The following is a 24190-nucleotide window of genomic DNA, read 5'->3' on the forward strand; positions in this document are numbered from 1 at the left end:
CATATTACACTATTAACCTTCCTAGCGGTATTCCCGAGTGTGGCTCGGGGTTAAATTTCAGTGCCAAAAGCGGTAACCCCAAGCCACACTCGGGGTACCACTAGGAAGATCGGTGGATCCTGGTAGAGGGGTTACTTACCTTGTCACCGGGATCCATCGATGTATCCTGGCGGTGTGTGGCGGCGGATCTTCCTCCTGATGCTCTCTGTGTCCCGGCTTCCGTCTCCTGCGACGTGACGTTCGCAGGGGGGTGGAACCGGCGGCAAATTCAAATGTAAAACACACCAAACACACTGATACATTACAAAATAAAATAAATTTAGATTAGTTTGCTCCTTTCCTGCAGTTTTACTGTACTTTTTAGGTATATATATATATATATATATATATATATATATATATATATATATATATATATATATACACACACACACACACACATACATATGTATATATATATATATATATATATATATATATATATATATATATATATATATATATATATATATATATATATATATATATATATATACATATATACATATATATATATATATATATATATACAGTATATATATATATGTATACATACATACATACTTTAACTTATTTATAGTTTTTTATTATATTATAATTTATGATTTTGTGTTTCAAACTTTATCATACCCGAGATGTTATAAAGAAGAACGCACAGAAAAAAAAATCATATGTAAATAGTTGGTTTGGGCTGCTCGTTCTTAAGAATTACATGCAAATAATGGTACCGCTTTCAGCACCTAAAATCCGAAAGAATCATACCGCCAGGGAGGTTAAGGGATTCTTTACATTTATTTGAGACTAAAGTACAAGTGGACATACGTGATCCTGACCCACCCCCGAGAAGGAAGTGGTCCCAAAGAGAGAGGAGTGAGTGGCCACTGCTTACTAGGTGGAGGATCGGATTTCTGCTGCACCATTAACCTGTTGCACCAAGGGAAGAAGGATAAAACACCACTAGGCACCAGCACTATGGACACTATGAGTTGTACACTGTACCTAAACCAAATTTATGTCATTTTTTTCCCACAAATAGAGCTTTCTTTTGGTAGTATTTGATCACCGCAAGGTTTTTTCTTTTTTGCTAAACAAATAAAAAAATAAAAAAAAGACAGAAAAGTTTGAAAAAAAAAAGTTTTTTGTTTATGTTATACAATTTTGTAAATAGATATGTTTTTTCCTGCACTGATGAGGCCGCACTGACAGGCACTGATGAGGAGGCACTGATGGGGTGGCACTAATATGCGGCACTGATAGGAAGCACTGATATGCAGCACTGATGGGCACTGATAGGTAGCACTAATATGCAGCATTGGTGGGTACTGATAGGCTGCACTGCTGGGAACTGATAGTTGGCATTGATGGGCACTGATAGGTGGTACTGATGGGCACTGATAGGAGACACTGATAAGTACTGATGGGCGGCACTGATGGGCACTAATAGGCACTGGTGGGCGGCACTGATAGATGGCAATAATGGTCAATGGTGGGCAGCACTGATGGGGAGGGCACTGGCAGGCAGCACTGATGGAGAGGGCACTGGCGGGCTCCCTGAGCCCTGGTTGCCATCCCTGGTGGCCATGGTGGGCATCCCTGTGGTCATGGTCGGGCATCCCTGGGGTCATGGGTGGGCATCCCTGGTGGTTCTAGTAGCACCCCCCAAGGGTCTGCACTGGTAATCAATGCTCTGATTACCAGTGCAGACCCCCCCCCCCCCTGTCAGGCACGAACTAAGGAAAGCCGATCAACGGCTCTTCCTGTGTACTATGTGACCAGCTGTGATTGGACACAGCTGGCCACATGGTAAAGAGCCTACATCAGTAGGCTCTTTACCGAGATCGGAGATGCGGTGTGTCAGAGTGACACACAGCAGCACCGATCGCTGCTCTGCGCATTATCCTGCCGCCGTCATATGACGTCCGGTCAGGATAATGCAACCACCTTACCGCCCTCATTTGCCTATAGGATGGGCGGGAAGTGGTTAAACTGTCTGGCTCAATCCTTCGGTGCCTTTTCCATGGTCAACATATCTAGTGTGTCTCTCTGCTGTGTTCCTGTTTGACTTTGCCTGGCTGACATTTCTTCAGGTTCCTGATCCTGATCTTTGGCTTCTGACTACGTTGATTCCTTGCTCCCTGTTTCTGGCTAATTACCCGTTTTGGCTTCCTAACCCTGGCTTCTGTTTTTGACTACGTTTTTGATTTGTATTATTTTACTATTACATTAAAGGTGTGATTTTTAACTGCATTTTCTGTCTCTGCCTGGTTTATGGTCCCTGACACAAAGTGAAAAGCCTATTTGCCTTTATTCAACCAGCCACACTAAGCCATTTGCCATTAGTGATTCTGAGGCAAGCATTTTATTCAAGTTGTGGTATAGGCACAGTATGTGACTGAAAGATATGCATTTGTGATGCTTGGATCTCACTATACATAAGATTTATTGTAACATAAACACAAATGCAATTATTGGGCCACTTCAAGCCCCTTCAAGAAAATAGTATTTCTTAATTTTGATTCATTTTTTGAAGGGGCATCATAAGAAATTTCTGTAAATTGAGAACATTTCCTACTTGCAAGAAAATGATTTAAAAAAAATATTCAACCTGTTTGCATTTGTGTAAAAACATTTTGCTGGTTAGCTAGTTAACATTTTGTCTTTACATGCAAAACATTTTTCTTTTCTCAATAATACCTCATTCCAGCAGCAGAATGAAGACCTCCCACCCTGTTGAGTCGGGCTGAGCGTTGCTTAGCCATTCATAGGAAGTTTTGTATTTTATTAATGACTACAAGGCTTCTTCTGATTGGCTTAAGTGGATATTGTGATGTCATCCACCTGTCTTTCCCTTCAGCCAATCAGAGAAAGCCTTGTATTCATCCATAAAAAAGGCTTACTGTGAAAAGCTGAGCAGTAATCAGCACAACTCAATTTTGTTCCAGGAATGGGAAGGGAAGTCCCTGAACCACTGCCAGCACACAGCGCTGTATAATGTATGTAGCTGATGCTACCTACAGTTTATATACCACTCCCAGTAGGTACATCTATCAGTAAATGAAATAGTTTGTTTGGACCAGCTTGATCTAGAGTTAGGATTTTTGCTAGGGCGTGATAGGTTGAATAAAGTGCGCACAGTTTCACTTTATATTTTTAAGCTAGTGAACATTAGAATTAGCGACCTGGCGCCTGGGGTGCCCTGCAGGAGGTGTCCTGTCCCTTTTGCGCCCCCACCTCCTCCCCGAGTGCACGGACTTCCGCGCCGTCCGAAAATTGAGGCCCCGGCTTTTCGGCCTTCTTCTGTAAGATGAGAGAGGCTGGGGAACTGGCGCCCTCTTGTGGTGGCTGGGAGTAATGACTGTTTCCACTGCCTGTTAATGCATTCCCATCTCCTTCCTAAGAGGAGATGAGAGGGAAGTTTTTGCAGGCTTCATCTCCCTGTCCAGTTACCTTTGCTTAAAGGTAAGTGGATAGAGAGTGTGGTTATTATTAATTTATTTTTTAAATTAAAAAAAAAATAAATAATAATAATAATTTTTTTCTTTTTTTTTTTAATTATTAAAAAAAAATGTATTTTTCTTTTTTTTTCAATTATTATTATTAAAAAATTTATATATATATATATATATATATATATATATATATATATATATATATATAATCTTTTTTTTTTTTTTTTTTTCCCTCATCGCCATGCCACAGCCGAAGGCCCCTTTCACACGGGCTGTCTGATCAGGTCCACCTGTAAGTTTTTCAGGCAGACCTGATCGGACCCTTCATTCTCCTCTATGGAGCGGTAATCTTCCGCCATCTGATCCTGTCCGCCAAAAACAGACGGATGGTGGTTCTATTTTCTATCCACCCCATGGATCGGATCAGATGGCATTGGATGGAAAGAGACAGACAGTCTGTTTCCATCCAATTGCGCTATAGAGGAGAGTGGGGTTCTAGTCGTATTTATGTGTAAATTTAGTATCCTTTTTATTAACTAAAGCTTGGTTGTTAGTTTAAAAAAAAAACTGGCTCCTAACTTTTTTAGCTGGCTCCTAGATTTCAGGCAAATTTGTCAAGCCCTGCTTTACTCCTTTAGCAAATCAACACTGTTGATGGGCAATCAAGCTGTAAATTAAAATACTGGAAATTGCACATACAAAAGGGAAGCCATAATTCTTGAAAATGTTTAGAAATATGAGTAATGGGACAAAGAGTACAATGCAAGACATGGATAGCACATATTTTAAAACAAATTATTTAAATGGATTTGATCAAGGTGAAAGTAGTAGAAACAGTACAAACAAATGGCCACTGCCCCCACCTATAACTGCCCTTTGTAGCAAGGAGCACATGGAAGGGTGATGCATGTCAAACAAAACCAAAGAAAATTACCAGCTCAACTTACCAATCAGCCTGCAACCAACCAAATTGGATGGCCGAATGGATGGCCAGTTATAGGTGGGGGCAGTGGCCATTTATTTTGGACTGTTATGGTGGAAACCCTTTCCAAATGGTCAACCCACCTAAATTACTTTAACTCTAAAGTTTAAATCAACCTTTCTCAACCTTTTCAACACAGAGGAACCCTTGAAAAAAATTTCTGGTCTCGGGGGAACCCCTGGTAAAGATTAAAAATCTACAACTAATGACACATTAGTGTGACAGTCAGTGGGAAGAATGCTCCTTACTCGTGTCATCATTGGGAAGAATTACAGATAGCTAAAAGGAACAATGGTGTCATTAGAAACTTATCTGAGAGGCAGAAATTACCCATTACTCAAGGAACCCCTAGCAACCTGAGGAGGGTCCCTAGGGTTCCACGGAACCCTGGTTGAGAAACCCCGGTTTAGATAATGAGATTCATGGAGTTGGTTCTAAGGCCATAGTTAAAATATTTAATTGTTAATTGGGTATGTTATTAGACAGTGTTAAAGCGCGAAACTTAAGCTCCCTTCCCACCCAAGTTTTATCAATCTGTATGTCATTTTTAAAATAGGTATTCTAATGACCAGTAGCATTCATCCTAATCTGCAGTCCTGCGATCTTCTGATCTTTTGCCTCACTAATTTCAGTTGGAAGGGCCAATCTGTTGAAACCACTCTGCATGCAGTCATTTTGCTGCCTTTCTGATTGATGTCATCACACCTGCACTGTAGTGCAGGACCAGCATTCATATAATAAGAGGGCATGGACACATCAGGAGGAGGTACAGACTGATGAAGACTGAGGATGAGGTGGAATGTGACTGAATTTCCTCTTTCAATGTTTCATCTTGTACTGAAATTCAAATTTTTTTCTATCATCAGATATACAAAATCCTTGTGTAATTTTATTTCTTTATGATACTATACAACATTTGTAATTTAAATGGCAGATAAACACACAATATACAGTATATACAGTATACACACAAATAAATGCAAATACAGTTATAAAACAGCTTACCTCAACTATTTCTAGGAGCTCTGTTTTGTCTATGCAGCCATTTCCATCTCGGTCATAAACCTTGAAAGTCCACTTCAATTTATGTTCAAGTTTTCCTCGTAAAACTAGATTTAGAGCTGCCACATATTCCAGAAAATCTATAGTATTGTCCTGTAAATGACAAGCAAGAGCATTTGCTTACTTTGGATGCATTACTAGATAAAAAAAAATCTAGGAACAATTTTATCTTGCGTTTGGTTTATGCATTAAGTAGTAGGAGACATACTGTATACTTAAAGGACAATTTGGAGGTATAATGACAGTAGTGTTTCAGAAATAAATAATTGCAGCTTGAAAACTTTACCTCTCCTAGCCAGTCAATTGAGCTGAGTCATGGCACTTAACTATTTGTTAATAGTTGTGAACTTTAGCAGTTGGTAATGATTTTGTTAGGACATGCTAATGAGGCCATTTTATTTTGCAAGAACAAGAATATTTTGTACAGTACAAATCAGGCAACAATTACAGATATTCAATATCCAATCAATTCAACGTTTTCATTCTCTGGTTACTTACTCACTGCTTGTTAATACAGAGGTGTGTAGGGGGTTGCCACCTCTATTAGAAGTATGTAATGATGCCTTTAAGGCACTAATAGACGATGATGATTTCCTGATCCAGTTGTTTCATAGCTAACAGTTAACATGAGCAAATGTGCCTGGATTAAGCTTGCAGGGTGTTCGTAGAACCCACAATAAAGTCAGAAAATTGCAAACCTAAATCCAAACCCCTATTAAAGTCCATGGGGGCAAATATTGAAAATCAATTCTGGCCATGGCCAAGGCTAGTAGGCAAGGGATTGTTAAAACAAAGCGCATCAAAATTGTACAATACAAAAAGTAAAGCTCAAGCCCTCAACTTGTAAAAATTTACCAGTGGGACATCAATTTGATACTGTAGTTTCGAGCTACTTTTTTTTTTTTGTTTTGCAATACCACACTGCATTGTCTTAAAAGTTTAGTAATATTTCAAAAAGAGGTGCTCAAAAACACTCAAAATAACAACCCAACATTCTACAAATACCCTCCTATCCCCAGTTACCTAGCATCATGATTGTATGTGAGTACTTGAATAGATTAAATATTTAAAGACCTCTGCTGCTGACAATACTGTTGTGGTCTGCAGCCTCTGCCCGCAGTGTATCAGCCATGGTAAAAGTACCAGCCATTTGGGTACCACATGCATGAAGAAACAAATAACTATGCACAAAAAAAATTTTGTGGAAGCAGCCTCCTAATGATGCCAGTAGGCAATAAAAGACCCGCACTCCTCTTCCTGGTCCCTCACTTTTAGTCTCTCTCTTCTGTCTACAAGATTCTGCTTCAACATCTGCAGCCTCAAGCAATAGGAAGAATGAAATCTGATGAGAGTTTTCAGAGGCTAACCATATGGTTTATCAAGCAGGGAAGAGGGTTAAAATGGTGTCACACTGAGTAATGCCAAACTTAGGCTTGAACATAGCCCATTCCTCACTCTGCAATTTCCAGCAGCATCCTTGACCAGACAGGTATCTCTTCTACAGCTTCAAAAAAACCTTGTCCTCTAATCACCCTCATGCCTATTTGATCAGTGCCAGCTTGGCAAACCAACTGGCTTTAAAACTGCTCCTATTCCAGCTGGTGCAGTCAGACCCTTTTTACTATTCATTTTGTATTTATTTTTTATTGTTCATTTTGAATTCATACAGTTTGTCTGACTTGGCCTGTGCTTTGAATTCACACCGGAAAAAATAACATTCCCTGATGAAGGGGGCACTTAGACCCCTGAAATGCGTTGGCTACTTGTTGTACCCCCAACCTTTAACGGTATAAAGTTGTATCTGGACCTTTTAGCGGTGGCGTGGTGCTATAATTTCATCTCTTTTTACATCACACTACAAGCCAAGGAGACTGTGTAGATCTAGATGGAGTTAGGGCTGCCACCTGTCTGAGATTCACCCGGACAGTCCAGGAATTGAATCATGTGTTCGGGTTTCAGTCCACCTGAAACCTAAACACATTGTTCAGACAGGAATGTGGCTTGGAACAGGGCTTGATAGGAGGGTAAGGTGGCATCATGTGCACATCATTACTATTCTCTTTGGAGTGTCCAAAGGTGTCCCAGGCCTGGTACAACCCTATAGCGTATGCTAAGACAAAAAAAAAATTACTGTGTGCCCCCCTAAAGTGTTCGGGCTTGGCATGAAGAAAAAGTGGCAACCCTATCTGGGGTGCAGAAGCTGCCTGCGCAGGAAGCATATCATTTACACCAAGAGTAATACCTTAAGATAACAATACCTGTAAAAGAAACCTACGGGTCCAGTGCTATCTTTCCACTTTCCTCAACTGGAAACCTAATGGGAACAGATTTGCCGTACTTTCACAAAGTGGCCTTAGTTTCACACTTTTTGCTAATACAGGCAAGGCAGCCCTTTGTGTGCAGCATGTTACAGCACACTACTGCACAACACCCCTTTTGGATTTTTTTAATTAAATATATATAATAATATATATAATACTGTATATGCTGGTGACTGGGAATGAACACTATGTAAGCAGATTTTACTAGGCCGCAGTATCACAGGGAGATAATATGCAATTAGTAATTTACAAAATCAACCTTAACCACTTCCGGACCGCCCATCGCATATATCCTACGACAGGGCGGCCCGGCTGCGCATAATCACGTACAAGTTTCAGGGGCACGCGTGCGCCGCCAGAACACCACTCTCGCTGTGATCAGACACAGCGGAAGCCAATCAGCTTGGCCGGCGGCCGCGATGGCTGCTGGCCACTCGAAATCACGCAGGGAAATGACAGAACGGCCGTCTGCCTTTGTAAACAAGGCAGGCGACTGTTCTATCACAGAGGCAGAGAGAGATCTTGTGTTTCAGCTAAGCTAAGCTGAAACACAGATCTTTCTTTTCCTCTAGCACATCCATCTCCCACACAATTAGAAAGTACTCCCTAGGAGCACACTTAACCCCTTGATCACCCCTTGTGTTAACCCCTTCCCTGCCAGTGTCATTTATACAGTAACAGTGCATTTTTTTCAGCACTGATCACTGTATTGGTGTCACTGGTCCCAAAAAAAGTGTCAGTTAGTGTCAGATTTGTCCACCGCAATTTTACAGTCCCGCAAAAAATCGCTGATCGACGCCATTACTAATAAAAACAATAAAAAGTCCATAAATCTATCCCATAGTTTGTAGACGCTATAACTTTTGTGCAAACCAATCAAAATACACTTATTAGGATTTTCTTTTTACCAAAAATATGTAGCAGAATACATATTGGTCTAAACTGATGAAAAAATTAGATTTCATTTTTTTTTATTTATTATTTATTTATATATATATTTTTTTTTTTACAGCAGAAAGCAAAAAAATATTGTTTGTCTTTTTCAAAATTGCCGCTCTTTTTTTGTTTATAGTGCAAAATATAAAAATCGCACATGTGATCAAATACCAACAAAAGAAAGCTCTATTTGTGGGGAAAAAATACATCAGTTTTTTTTGGGATACAGTGTCGAACGGCCGTGCAATTGTCAGTTAGAGCAGTGCGTATCGCAAAAAATGGCCTGGTCATTAAGGGGGGTAAAACCTTCCGGAACTGAAGTGGTTAAAGTATATTATTTAACTGCAAAAAGCAAGGTAAATATAGTACTGCATTAATACACAGTATTTAAGCACTTTGACAAGGTCACATTTTTAACAGGACCTGCACTCTCCCTCCCCTAGTGTAGCAGGTGGTTATGGTATTTTCTGAAAATATCATCCGCTGCATGTAACCACGTCGTTCATGGAGAATTAATAAACATTTAAAATTTTTAGAGCAAGTAAGGAGTTGCGGATTTCTTAACACTTTGCTTGCAGATTGTGACTGCTCATCCTGCGCCCGACTGCTCAGGGATATCTCTTCATTTTATTTGGGTTGTAGCACCAGAACTTTGTTGTATTTTCTGAAAATATCACTTTAGAGGTTCTTGATTTGAATTTATCTCTTACTTCCCAAAATTATTTTGAAAGGAAAAGCTTTGGCTGTACTTCTCTTGTGGATCATAGGAGTGCAAATTTAGTTCTGTGACCCATTTTCAGCTGACAGCTGGTTGAAGCCCGCTGTCGACTGACATCGCAGAGAAAGATCGCAACAATATGTTTGGGATCCTCCCACAACCCTGGACCAACACCTGGCTCAGCCTCTCAGCAAACCGCTGAGAGCCTGAGCCCGCCGCTCCCGCCCCCTCCACAGCCCAGCACTCCAATGATAACTGGGGGGGGGGGGGCAGTGCAGAGAGCTGGTGACTGGTAGTCACTGGCTCTCTGGTCACTGAGCGATCAGCAGTGTTTGATTGCTTGGTTCTCAGTCTTAGAGCCGGTGGTAGACAGATGCAGCATCAGACTGATGCTGCATCCACATAGGTAAGTACATAGTTACATAGTTACATAGTTACAAGATTTAGAAAAAATAACAAACTTCTTTTTTAAGAACCTTCTGGATCCTGTATTTCCTTATCTCTGCTCCCTTTATCAGGGATTAAACAAGATCATTCCAAGTTGTCCATTCACGTTACTCTGCCTGTAATAATACACTGTATGACTGTGATGGTTATAGGGAGCTACAGTGTGATAGAGCTGTCTTGCACGGCATTCATTCACAAAATGTGCTGTGTATTTAGCTAGAATAATGAGAAAGAGACTGAACTCCAGGGTGGAAATATCTTTTTCAAAATATATTTAGAAATATTAGACTGTGAGGGTATGGAGAAGATTAAGACATTCAGATGCCACAAATGTAAAATAATACAAGGTCATCATGTAACCACTTGCCGACCAGCCACAGCCTATATACGATGGCAGGTTGCTGCGAATCGCTGTACCTGTACAGCTGTTTGTGGGAGCGATCCTGGGGGCGCGCACCAATTCCCTAGCGGGGAAGCTGAGGCGCTGGGCCGGCGGCAATCGCGATCTCTCCCTGTGGAGAGAAGGGCTATCTGCTGTTGTAAACACAGCAGACCGTTGTTCTCTCAGTAATCATCACATGGCTCCTGTGTTCCTCCTATTTAGGAACACAGGTCCCTGTGATGATTCCATAAGCCCACCCCCCCCCCCACAGTTAGAAAGCACCCCCTAGGCATAGATTTAACACTTTGATCGCCACTTCCCTGCCAGTGTCATAAGTACAGTAACAATGCATATTTTTTGCACTGATTACTGTAGTAATGTCACTGGTCTCCCAAAAGTGTCAAAAATGTCAGTTAGGAGTCTGATCTGTCCGCCGCAATGTCGCAGTCCCGCTAAAAATTGCTGATCACCGCCATTATTAGTAAAAAAAATAAAATAAACAAAAATGACATAAATCTTTCCCCTAGTTTGTAGATGTGATAATTTTTGCGCAAACCAATCAAAATACGCTTATTGGTATTTTTTTTTACCAAAAATATGTAGCAGAAAACAAATTGGCCTAAAATTTAAAAAAAATTTGATTTTTATTATATTTTCTTTTGGGAATGTCATATAGCAGAATGTGAAATATATTGGGCTGTTTTTTTTTTTTCAAAATTGTTGCTCTTTTTTTGTTTATAGCACAAAAAAATTAAAATCGCACAGGTGATCAAATACCACCAAAAGAAAGCTCTATTTGTGGGGAAAAAAGGACTTAAATTTAGTTTGGGTACAGCGTCGCACGACCGCGCAATTGTCCGTTAAAGTAACGCCGTGCCGAATCGCAAAATAGGGCCTGGTCAGGAAGGGGGTAAAATTTTCTGGGGCTGAAGTGGTTAAGGGGGAAATCTTTTGGTCTAGAAGTGTTTAATAGAAAACCATAAAAATGCCCTTTTTTAGGTTAAGTATTTTATTGTTCATTTTGCATTCATACATTTTATCTGATTTATACAAAAATGTTTTGACTGCATATATTCTGTAAATGCCATTTTTCCAGAGTAGATGTTTCATAGAATATTGATAAATTGCTGAACAAGTATAATACATTTTCTGTTGCAAGAAAAGATTTATTCCCACCACAAGATGGCAGTCTTACTGAGGTTTCCATGGTGAAAACTTTTGAAAACTTTGGAACGTATTTATCCCAATACAACAATGTTTTAAAGAAATTACCGATATGCGTTAAAAATCATCACACTTCATTCATGCTCTCCATTTGAAATGTTTGGGGCTATATTGTATTATCATAAAAATTCAGCCAAATGTAATAGGTAAAGATAAGGAAACCCTGCTCTTTTTTTGGCAATGTAAAATTAAAATTTTATCAACTGTGAAAAAATGCTTTCCAAAACGTGTCTTTGCTGTACAGAATATCTCAGTTCTCTTGAAATGTGCATCTGTGGCTAAGGCAATGCGTGAATGTCACCACTATTTTTTAAATGTTTTATCACAATGATATTAACATTTAAAGGGTAACTCCACTTTCATGGGAAAAATGTAGTAAATAGAATGCAAAGCGGAACATTACACTGCAAATTGACTTGCATTGTCTTCCTCCAACCCACCGCCTCAGTAATAATACCCTTTATTTTAGGGGGTTCTATTTCCTTCATTTTTTTTCTGGAGTCCCCATCCCCTGCCATTATTCTGGCCTAGTCCAGAATGACATGTCCTGCTCCCACAGCCTCCTGGGACTTCCCTCTCACATATCCCAGTAGGCTGCAGGAGCCCAATTATGGAACCGCTGGGATGCAACATCAGAGGGGGTAAAATAATAATTCCCCACCCCCCTCCCCTACCAAAAAAAAAACTGTAACTCAGTTACAGGCTGGGGGGAGGGAGCGAATCATCCGTACATTAACTTTTCTACTTTAACCACTTAACCCCCCGGAAGATTTTACCCCCTTCCTGACCAGGGCCTATTTTGCGATTCAGCACTGCGTGACATTAACGGACAATTGCGCGGTCGTGCGACGCCGTACCTAAACGAATTTGATGTCCTTTTTTTCCCACAAACAGAGCTTTCTTTTGGTGGTATTTGATCACCTGTGCGATTTTTTGATCATGCGCTATAAACAAAAAAAGAGCGTCAATTTTGCAAAAATAACAATATTTTTCACATTTTTTTATATGAAATTCCCCCAAAAAATGTAAAAATCTAAATTTTTTAACATTTTCGGCCAATTTGTTTTATGCTACATATGTTTGGTAAAAAAAAAAAAAAAAAATCGCAAAAAGCGTATTTTGATTGGTTTGCGCAAAAGTTATCGCGTTTACTAACAAAGGGAAAATTTTTGTCATTTTTGTTGGGTTTTTTTAACGAGTAATGGCGGTGATCTGCGATTTTTTTTGCGGGACTGCGACATTGCGGCGGACAGATCGGACCCTTGACTGACATTTTTGACACTTTTGGGGTTACCAGTGACATTACTGCAGTAATCAGTGATATACATATGCACTGTTACTGCAAAAATAACACTGGCAGTGTAGGAGTTAACTGTATTGGAGAGGGAGGGGTTAAGGGGGGGGTGCTTCTAACTGTGATTGGCTGTGGCTACTAGTGTAAGAACAGAGATCAACGGTCCTACATAGTAGAACCGTCTGATCTCCATTCTTACACAGGGAAGAATGACAGGCGGCTTTGTTTACATTAGCCGCCTGCCTTTCTTCCGGTGTAACGGACGATCACGAGTGCCCGGCGGACATCGGGTCCGCCGGGCACACGCGTGGGGGGGTCTGTGACCGAGCGGGAGCGTGCCTCCGGCGGCACGCGCTCGCTCCCTAGAGCCTCACAGGCTAGTGACGTAGCCCTACGTCGCTTTGCCTGTGAGGGACTGACCTCACATAAAATAAGCTAAAGACTGTGTTGTTTTTTTTTTTTTTTTTCATTTAACCAGTTGGTTGAATCACTCCCACTGAGTTAATATAATCTGCTGGTGACACTGATCGTTTGGGAAAAACCTGACAGGCTGGTTGTATACAAGTCGATCGATAGATATGGATCTGTATGGATCGATAGATATGGATATTGATATGATATTGATATGGATCAATAGATATGGATCAAAATTCGGATGATCCCTGCTAAGCTTAGCTTTTCTTGGTACATTTTAATTTTGGCGTTTAAGAGGTTTCTTACTTTCTTGTTTAAGAAATATCTAGTCATTCAATGATCAATAGATACTGAAATTGTCTTAATGGGATTTGACCCCTCCATTGTTTACACACAAGATTATGTGAGTTGCATGCAAGCATTGACTTTGTTCCACACAATAGACTTTAAAGCGGAACTACACTGTATCTGAGAAATCACTTTGAAAAACACCCCCCTAGCATTCTGGTTGTGGCCATCTTAAGTAAGGGCAGATGATTCACGTAGCATTTACTTCCTGGAACCCATCTGCCCTTAGCTCAGGCATACGGGCAGGTGGGTGTGCTTAGTTCAGCAAACCCCTCCTTCCCTCCTGCAGACTCCTGGGATGTATGACATCATTTACCTAGGCATGGAAACCAGGAAGTAACTGAAGAAATGAAAAAAAAAAAACCAAATGTTTAAAATAAGTAAATGTGATATATCGTACTTTCCTATCTATTTACTAATGTTAGCAGCATAAAGATTACAAATAACCAAATGTTGATTAAGAGAATGGAGTTCCGCTTTAAGTAAGGACATGTTTAAGTTAATATATACTTTTATGAGACACTGTCATTCAGATGCATGGCGCAATCTATGTGGCCTAGTGACAAATCCGCCCTTACTAAAAACTGCACACTTCCATAAAAAGCAATCAGCTCTCTGTTGCTCAGTCACAACACTACAAAACATTAATTTACCAGAAAGTATAACATCATTTATGAATAAATACTGCATCTCCAAAAGTTTGTAAGACATCAACTTTATGGACCTAACAGCATGACCTTATCTGCCCTTAGATGTCACTTAACTAGATTTTTTTTTTTTCTGTTCGGCCCCTAATAAAGAACCTGAATCAAAGATTATATTTTAGATACACTAAATTGTCAAAAGTATTGGGACACCTCCCTTTACAGGCACATGAACTTTATTGGCATCCCAGTCTTAGTCCGTAGGGTTCAGTATTAAGCTGGCCCGCCCTTTCCAGTTATAACAACTTCAACTCTTCTGAGAAGGCTGTCCACAAGGCTTAGGAGTGTATCTATGGGAATGTTTGACCATTCTTCCAGAAGTGCATTTGTGAGGTCAGACACTGATGTTGGATGAGAAGGCCTGGTTCGCAGTCTCCACTCTAATTCATCCCAACGGAGTTCTATCAGGTTGAGGTCAGGACTCTGTGCAGGCCAGTCAAGTTCCTCCACCCTAAAATCACTCAACCATGTCTTTATGGACCTTGCTTTGTGCACTGGTGTTCAGTTGAAACAGGAAGGGGCCATCCCCGAACTTTTCCCACAAAGTTGGGAGCATAAAATTGTCCAAAATGTCTTGTTATGCTGATGCCTTAAGAGTTCCCTTCACTGGAACTAAGGGGCCAAGCCCAACCCCTGAAAAACGACCGCACACCATAATTTCCCCTCCACCAAATGATTTGGACCAGTGCATAAAGCAAGGTCCATAAAGACATGGATGAGCGAGTTTGGGGTGGAGGAACCTTACTGGCCTGCACAGAGTCCTGACCCCAACCTGATTGAACACATTTGGGATGAATTCGAGCCGAGACTGCGAGCCAGGCCTTCTCATCTACATTAGTGCCTGACCTCACAAATGCGCTTCTGGATGAATGGTCAAACATTCCCATAGACACACTTCTAAACCTCGTTGACAGTTTTCTCAGAAGATTTGAAGCTGTTATAGCTGCAAAGGGTGTGCCAACTCAATACTGAACCTTACAAACTAAGACTGAGATGGCATTAAAATTCATCTGTGGGTAAAGGCAGGCATCTCAATACTTTTGGTAATACAGTGTATTTTACATAGCACCATTATTATTTACATAATACATGGTTTCAAGTACCAATAGCTTAAATATTCAATGTAGACCTAGAGATTTCTTTGTTAACCACTTATGGACCCGTGTATTTACGTCGCTACTTTGACGTACAGATGGCTGCCAATACCCCGGTATTTTCTTAAATGGCGGGCGGTTCGCTTTCACATAAAATTGGTCCCAGCGGCAGATTCACCACAAAATCTTTTTTATGGGCGGTGGGAGAGGTTGCCCCCCCCCAAAAATCAAAAATGTTTTTTTTTTTTAAAAGGGACAGCGTAACAATAAAAAATAAAAAGTAAAATAAATAGGCAAAGAAAAAAAAGCACCGTGTAGAAGCTAACGCCTACACAAGTCACGCCCACATACAGTGCCTTGCGAAAATATTTGGCACCCTTGAACTTTGCGACCTTTTGCCACATTTCAGGCTTCAAACATAAAGATATAAAACTGTAATTTTTTGTGAAGAATCAACAACAAGTGGGCCACAATCATGAAGTGGAACAAAATTTATTGGATATTTCAAACTTTTTTAACAAATAAAAAACTGAAAAATTGGGTGTGCAAAATTATTCAGCCCCTTTACTTTCAGTGCAGCAAACTCTCTCCAGAAGTACAGTGAGGATCTCTGAATGATCCAATGTTGACCTAAAAGACTAATGATGATAAATAGAATCCACCTGTGTGTAGTCAAGTCTCTGTATAAATGCACCTGCACTGTGATAGTCTCAGAGGTCCGTTTAAAGCTCAGAGAGCATCATGAAGAACAAGGAACACACCAGGCAGGTCCGAGATACTGTTGTGGAGAAGTTTAAAGCCAGATTTGGATACAAAAAGATTTCCCAAGCTTTAAACATCCCAAGGAGCACTGTGCAAGTGATAATATTGAAATGGAAGGAGTATCAGACCACTGCAAATCTACGAAGACCTGGCCGTCCCTCTAAACTTTCAGCTCATACAAGGAGAAGACTGATCAGAGATGCAGCCAAGAGGTCCATGATCACTCTGGATAAACTGCAGAGATCTACAGCTGAGGTGGGAGACTCTGTCCATAGGACAACAATCAGTCGTATACTGCACAAATCTGGCCTTTATGGAAGAGTGGCAAGAAGAAAGCCATTTCTTAAAGATATCCATAAAAAGTGTCGTTTAACGTTTGCCACAAGTCACCTGGGAGACACACCAAACATGTGGAAGAAGGTGCTCTGGTAAGATGAAACCAAAATCAAACTTTTTGGCAACAGTGCAAAACGTCATGTTTGGCGTAAAAGCAACACAGATCATCACCCTGAACACACCATCCCCACTGTCAAACATGGTGGTGGCAGCATCATGGTTTGGGCCTGCTTTTCTTCAGCAGGGACAGGGAAGATGGTTAAAATTGATGGGAAGATGGATGGAGCCAAATACAGGACCATTCTGGAAGAAAACCTGATGGAGTCTGCAAAAGACCTGAGACTGGGACGGAGATTTGTCTTCCAACAAGACAATGATCCAAAACATAAAGCAAAATCTACAATGGAATGGTTCACAAATAAACATATCCAGGTGTTAGAATGGCCAAGTCAAAGTCCAGACCTGAATCCAATCGAGAATCTGTGGAAAGAACTGAAAACTGCTGTTCACAAATGCTCTCCATCCAACCTCACTGAGCTCGAGCTGTTTTGCAAGGAGGAATGGGTAAAAATTTCAGGCTATCGATGTGCAAAACTGATAGAGACATACCCCAAGCGACTTACAGCTGTAATCGCAGCAAAAGGTGGGCTGAATAATTTTGCACGCCCAATTTTTCAGTTTTTTATTTGTTAAAAAATTTTGAAATATCCAATAAATTTCGTTCCACTTCATGATTGTGTCCCACTTGTTGCTGATTCTTCACAAAAAATTACAGTTTTATATCTTTATGTTTGAAGCCTGAAATGTGACAAAAGGTCGCAAATTTCAAGGGGGCCGAATACTTTCGCAAGGCACTGTATGTAAACGGTGTTCAAACCACACAGGTGAGGTATTGTCATGATCATTAGAGCAAGAGCAATAATCATAGCCCTAGACTCTCTCTGTAACTCCACGAGTGTGCGCAATTTTGAAGCATGACATGTTGGGTATCTGTTTATAGAAAAAAAAATGGGCTAACTTTACTGTTTAATTTTTTTAAATGCAGTGAAATGTATTTTTTTTCAAAAAAAAAATTGTTGTTTAAAAGACCGCTGCGCAAATACCGCGTGACAAATAATATTGCAGCTACCACCATTTTATTCTCCAGAGTCTTTGCTAAAAATATATATGATGTTTGGGGGTTCTAAGTAATTTTCTAGCAAACAAATACTGATTTTAACTTGTAAACAACCAGTGTCAGAAACAGGCCTGGTCCTTAAGTGGTTTTAAGATGTGCAATCAATTACTATATTGAATATAGTAAGTAAGGGAACATACATTCTATATTTTCGTGGAATGGTGACTTTTCTTTTATACAGAAGAGGACAGAAAACTGCCAATAAAGAGTATCTGTCACCAACAAATTACCCACAAGCTAAAGTAACACGTCAATTATCATTATCATCATTGCATTAAAAGCATAGAAGCAATTTTAGCATTGCTCTTAGTCTGTTCTTCAATGCCCCTAATGTGACTTGCCTGGAGGGGTATCTAAACCAAAACCTTTTCATCTCTTGAATGTCTTCTCTGTGCACGTAAGAAGTTCTAGAAAACCAAGTGCATGCTCCCAGTAATCTCCAGCTATGTAAGTGACAGGTTTAAAATCAGTGTATTTTGCAGGTTTCGTCTGTGCTGACCTTGGTGCAAGATAATAAAGCAGTTTTAACCAGAGCAAGGTAAGTACAGATTGGAACGGCTTAATTTTGTGTTACAGGTGAAGGTTAGGGGTAAGCTTAAGATAAAGGTCAAGGGCTGAGTTACTGTATATAAAAATGGTATTGATATTTCTGTATTTCTAAATTCTATAACATCTTTTTGCAATATCGCCATATATTACCTCAGGGTCAAGTCAAGTTTATATTGTGTTTGGGCTTGTTCCTGAGGTAAATGACTCAAATTTTTGCACCTGGCTGAGGAGCCACAGGGAATAAAGCAAGGTTCCTTTAAATGTGTGGAGCCAAACAAGCAAGGGAGCAAGCCACAATAACCTGAATAGCTGTGTCAGCCAACAGACAATTGGAACTGTAGTCCAGGAGGGCTAAATCATTTGTGTCCTGTTTGGTGTATCCCACATGATGGAAAACTTTGTGTACAAATTTGCTGATGAAAAGTAAATTTGGGTAAACAAAAAAAGCCGTAGACTGAGAGCCAGCCTGACAAGTCGCGCTCCCTCGCAGTCCGTTGACCGCTACAGGACCCGTTCTAATAGGACCGACTTAGAAAAAGGGTCCTGTATTATTTCGGGGCGACCTCTGAGCGACTTGCATAGACTTCCATTATGTGAAGTCCCTGCAAGTCGCTCCGAAGTCGTGGTGCAATGTAATGCACAAGTCGCCCTCGAAGTAGTAAGGAGTCGTGTCGCCTCAGTGTGAACCGACTCTTAAATCTGCCAGTGGATTCTTGTGCTGAGATCCTTGTCTCTTGCTATTTTATGTTATGATAGAAGGCCTCAATAGGTGGTCCTGAAAGCAGTTCATTTTGCAACCAGGTAGGGGGATTCCCTGATTTAAAAGAGGGAGACTAATTTACTAAACAACTGAATTTCTGTTTGGCTGTATATGGTCCATGAGTTCCACATGGGAATATTTTTTTGTTTTTATCCTTTTGGATGAAAAAATAAGTAGAAGTAAAAGTAGAGACTGGTTTGGCATGTGCGCAACAGGAGCAGGCATTTTGGACTTTTTTTTTCTTTCAGTGAGTTCGACAGGCATCATTCATCATGACTGATGAGGATTTTCATTGCCAGACATTGGAATTAATTAACAGGAAGCCTGTTTCCTACTGTGCATGCCTTCAAGGCCCCGATGTAGAAAACCGTGAAGGGCCCCCGACCCAAGCCCGGGGCCCTTCCCTCCTAGCCCAGGTCCTTTTGTGCCGTTGCAGGGCCGTTCATTATAGTCCCGCAGCAGGACCCTTTCGCATGTTCTGCAGCAGGCCCTCTTCCTGCCCTTACAATAGAATCTCAACTTAAATGAGAGTTCCAAGAGCCCCTTTGAGATTGAGTTCCCCTCTAATCGAACATAATAGTACGCAGGATTTGCCTTACAAGGACTCTGATGTAAAGGAGAACTCTGTGGACCCTGATGTATAGGGGAACTCTGGAGAACCTGATGTAAGGAGGAATTTTGCGTACTCTGGTGTAAAGGGAACTCTAAAGTAACAGGTTCTCTGGTCACCGGAGCCCCCCTTACATCCCAGATAGCAAGGATAACTTGCCACAAATCTCTGGCAGTATTGAATTGTAAGTCTGTTAGCTTGCTGCACATTTTCACTGGCAAGTTTTACACTTGCATAGCACTTGAAGCACAAGTTCTAGTTGACACTTTTCCAATTTGTAGCAGATTTGCATGGCAAGTCTCTAGCAAGAGCAAAATTGCAGTGGTAAGTCTACAGCAAGAGCTCTGCAAGTCTACAGCATGAAAATTCACCCACAGTGACCCCTGTGGTGGGATGACTATTGCACAACATAACTGAATCAGAACTTGCAGCAAACTTGCAGAATGTCTGTAAAGAAAGTTGATCTGGAGTCATACAATGCACTCACAAAAAAGTTGGGTGCAGAAGAATGCCTTAAATATATACACTCCTATTAAGGAGAAGATCTGGCATGCCATTCACTTTACCAACTATAAGTACAGATTAGATGATCCTACCTATATACAAGCGCCTTTGAGGGTCCACCCTCTCTGGTGAGTAGGGTTCCTGAAGGGATTCAAGTCACCTGGCACGAGGGCACGAGTGATCATCTTTCAGCACCTTTATGTTTTGCACTGGAGCACTTCATTGCACTTTGCTTATATGCTAATTTTAGTTATATTGCACTTTAGTGCACTGGAAATTTTATTTGTGGACTTTATAAATTCATTGGACATTATTTTACTATTAGTTATTATATTTGTAATCACATATTGTATTTTATACATGAAATATTTTGCACCTTTTTAATTTACCACGTGTTATCTTGTTTTATTATTTCTTCCGAGTTTTTACTTGGTGAGCAGCAGCTGCAACATCTGTTCATTTGTTCTATACACTCCTTTTTTATTTATTTATATTTTAGCACTATATTTGATTTTAGAGCGGGTTTAAATTCACTGGCCTAATGAATCATACTTTCTTTTACACTGTGGGGATGGACAGGTGTGTGTGCATTGCTTACCTGGAGAAGAGATAGCACCAGGTAAAGAAGGCAAGCCAGTGAAGGCAGTGTGTGCTTTCGCCAATGTTCTGCTGGCAAACCTTGGATCCTGACATTCATGTGCATGTTACCTTGACACATACCACCCAGGGCCGGACTGGGAATAAAAACAAGCCCTGGAAATAATTTCATACCAGCCCCATAGCATTATTATACCAGCCCAACAGCATAAAGAGCAATCCAGGTGGACCCCAGGAAATCTGGGAATGTGTGTGTGTGTGGGGGGGGGGGGGGTGATATAAAAGGGAGCCATTATATCAATGCCCTCTTACATTATTGTATTCACTCCCCCCTAACATCACTGACCCCCCCCCCCCCTCAGACTGGCCTGGTGGCGCTGTCCCTGACCTCCTCTCTGCAGACATTATAAAAGACAAGAGATAGTCAGAGGCTGCAGACATGGTACAAAAGATGGTTAGTGACTGAGAACATGATACATGAGATGGTCAGAGACAGCAGACATGATACAAGAGATGGTCAGAGACTGCAAGCATGATAGAGATGTTTAGAGACTGAGGACATAATGCAAGAGATGGTCAGAGACTGCAGACATGATACAAGAGATAGTCAGAGACTGCAGACATGTTACAAGAGATGGTCAGAGACTGCAGACATGATACAAGAGATAGTCAGAGACTGCAGACATGATACAAGAGATAGTCAGAGACTGCAGACATGTTACAAGAGATGGTCAGAGACTGCAGACATGATACAAGAGATAGTCAGAGACTGCAGACATGATACAAGAGATAGTCAGAGACTGCAGACATGTTACAAGAGATGGTCAGAGATTGCGGCCATAAATGCAAGAGATGGTCAGAGACTGCGGACATAAATACAAGAGATGGTTAGAGACTGCGGACATGATACAAGAGATGGTCAGAGACTGCAGACATGATACAGATATTTAGAAACTGAGGACACGCTGTATATGGAGACAGCGAGGGCTCGCACCGGATAGACTCAAACGGTAGGCGCGAGCCCTCGCTGTCTCCATATACAGCGTCTCTCCCTAGTATCTCCCAATAGTTTGAGGTACACAATTGGTGATTCCATAGCTCCATATGGTTTATTTTATCTTCCTACTGGACGCATTTGGTCTTTTGGCTGCTCAATCTGCTATCTTCAATGTTACTCCATTTACTATAGTCAAGTCACACATGACTCCTGATGAACTAGAGACTTTTAGAAGAGTTACTGCCCTGTTTATCTTCCCCCTGCCTCGCACTGTTTTTGCTGCTTTGGAATAGGATAAGGAGGTTCCCAAGTCATTGCATATTTGGTGGGACACTATCTTTCATCTTAAAATCTACCTATTTCTTCCAATTAGCGACTGACTGATGTGGCTGTCAACCCCCCCTTTTTTCTAAATAGTAGTTCCCCTCCTATGTCCATTGGCTGGTCACCGCAGTCAGTTAGTGATATTGGATCACAATCATATAGTCCTTTCAGTCTAACGTAGTGCGGGCTGTATTTCCATTAGCATTGTTTCCATTGCAGCAGGGTTTTTGTGGCATGCCGGCACCTTCTCAGCGTTTTTTGATAGTATTACAGGGTCCGTTTGGGCCATATACTGCCAATCGCTGTTTTTGTGCCTTTCTATTCCCAGTGGGTGGTGTGGCCAGTAGTGTGTGTTTGTTTGTCATTGTGATGTTTTTAATGCTGTCTCACATATGTTTCTACTGCATTTGATCTTCCAATGTATGTCATGACCCCAGGGTTTGGGGCGTGTTCCAATATGTTAAACAGTGCCTTATTTTTCAATAAAGTTGTTTACTTTTGATATTTAGCAGTGTCGAGCATCCCTTTTTTTTGCAACCTCTTTTAGGAACAGTCTCTCTGTTTCTCCCCTTTTTTCCTCTACCCGCCCATCAAATGCAGCCTTTATCAGTGCTCACCAAATGAAGCCTAATCAGTGCCCACCAAATGCAGCCTAATCAGTGCCCACCAAATGAAGCCTAATCAGTGCCCACCAAATGAAGCCTAATTAGTGCCCACCAAATGAAGCCTAATCAGTGCCCATCAAATGCAGCCTTATCCAGGGGAGGACTGGGCCAGGGGGCAGGGGGGCAATTTCCCCCTGGGCCACTCTGATGCCCCGTAAAAAGGCTGCACCACTTCTGTTACAGACATGCCGAAAGGACTCCTGGTGAAGAGAAGTAAAAAGCCCCCATCGCTGACCTACCGAGTGCAGGTTGAAGACAAGGACAGAGTGCAGGCCTCCCCCCCACCCCAGCATGGATGGCCTGAATTGTGTCTGAGCAGAGGCGGGTTTAATGCCCCACTGGAGACTCTCCTCCCCCGGCCAACCCCAACCAAGCTGTCCCAGCTCACCCCAACTGCCCCCTACTGGCCAGGTTGGGAACCAGGATTCAGCCGGTAAGTAGAGAGTACCGAGAGCAGAGCTTCAGCCTGGAATGAGGGTCAGGAGGAGGACAGCAAGAGGGAGAGTGGGAGCGGCACCATGTCACTGCACCATGGGCCTGTGGTTTGTACTTGCCCCCTGGGCTGAAAGTGGCCAGTCTGCCCCTGGCCTTATCAGTGCTCACCAAATGAAACTTAATCAGTGCCCACCAAATGCAGCCTAATCAGCGCCAACCAAATCAAGCTTAATCAGCGCCCACCAAATGCAGCCTAATCAGTGCCCACCAAATGCAGCCTAATCTGTGCCCACCGAATGATGCCTAAACTGTGCCCACCAAATTCAGCCTAATCAGTGCCCACCAAATGCAGCCTAATCTGTGCCCACCGAATGATGCCTAAACTGTGCCCACCAAATGCAGCCTAATCTGTGCCCACCAAATGCAGCCTAATCAGTGCCCACCAAATGCAGCCTAATCAGTGCCCACCAAATTAAGCCTAATTAGTGCCCACCAAATGCAGCCTAATTAGTGCCCACCAAATGAAGCCTAATTAGTGCCCACCAAATGCAGCCTAATCTGTGCCTACCAAATGCAGCCTATTCCGTGTCCACGAAATGCAGCCTAATCAGTGCCCACCAAATGCAGCCTAATTAGTGCTCACCAAATGCAGGCTAATCAGTGCCCACCAAATGAAGCCTACCAGTGCCTGGATCACACACATCAGCAATCTGCTGCGTTGTCAGGGAGCTTGCATTTGAATTGCCCGGGCTGCCACTGTAACAAAGTCCCACCTCCTAGACCGGCTCCTATGATACACGTCACACTGATTCAATTTCACGGCATTGGATTAGTGTTCCGTTTATCACAGGACCTGGTCTAGGAGGCGGGACTTTCTTACATTTCAGACTCAAGCCTTGTGTGTGCCGTACACAAGGAGAGGAGGAGAGAGAAGAGGACTTTGACGCCCCTCCCCTCTGTCTCAGCTCACGGGGCACCTGCTGTGCTGTGCACCCACCCAGGATCGGTTCTGGGCACCTCTGCAGCCGCCCACAGCCCAAAGCGGCCCCAGGGCGGGCAG

General features: G+C 41.7%; 1 protein-coding gene across 2 annotated transcripts in view; it reads right to left on the reverse strand.

The window, feature by feature from the left end:
- GUCA1B (guanylate cyclase activator 1B) overlaps positions 1-24190 on the reverse strand; it is a 54474-nt gene that overhangs the window by 3227 nt on the left and 27057 nt on the right. For both annotated transcript variants that reach the window (XR_014224922.1, XM_082245691.1), the window contains exon 2: positions 5476-5625. Coding sequence is in view for 1 of the 2 variants with exons in the window: in XM_082245691.1 (XP_082101817.1) it covers positions 5476-5625 (150 nt within the window). In the remaining variant the exon portion in view is untranslated. The remainder of the gene's footprint in view (positions 1-5475; positions 5626-24190) is intronic.

The sequence above is a fragment of the Pelophylax lessonae genome, assembly GCF_965119305.1.
Source record: "Pelophylax lessonae genome assembly, chromosome: 2".
Lineage (NCBI taxonomy): Eukaryota > Metazoa > Chordata > Amphibia > Anura > Ranidae > Pelophylax > Pelophylax lessonae.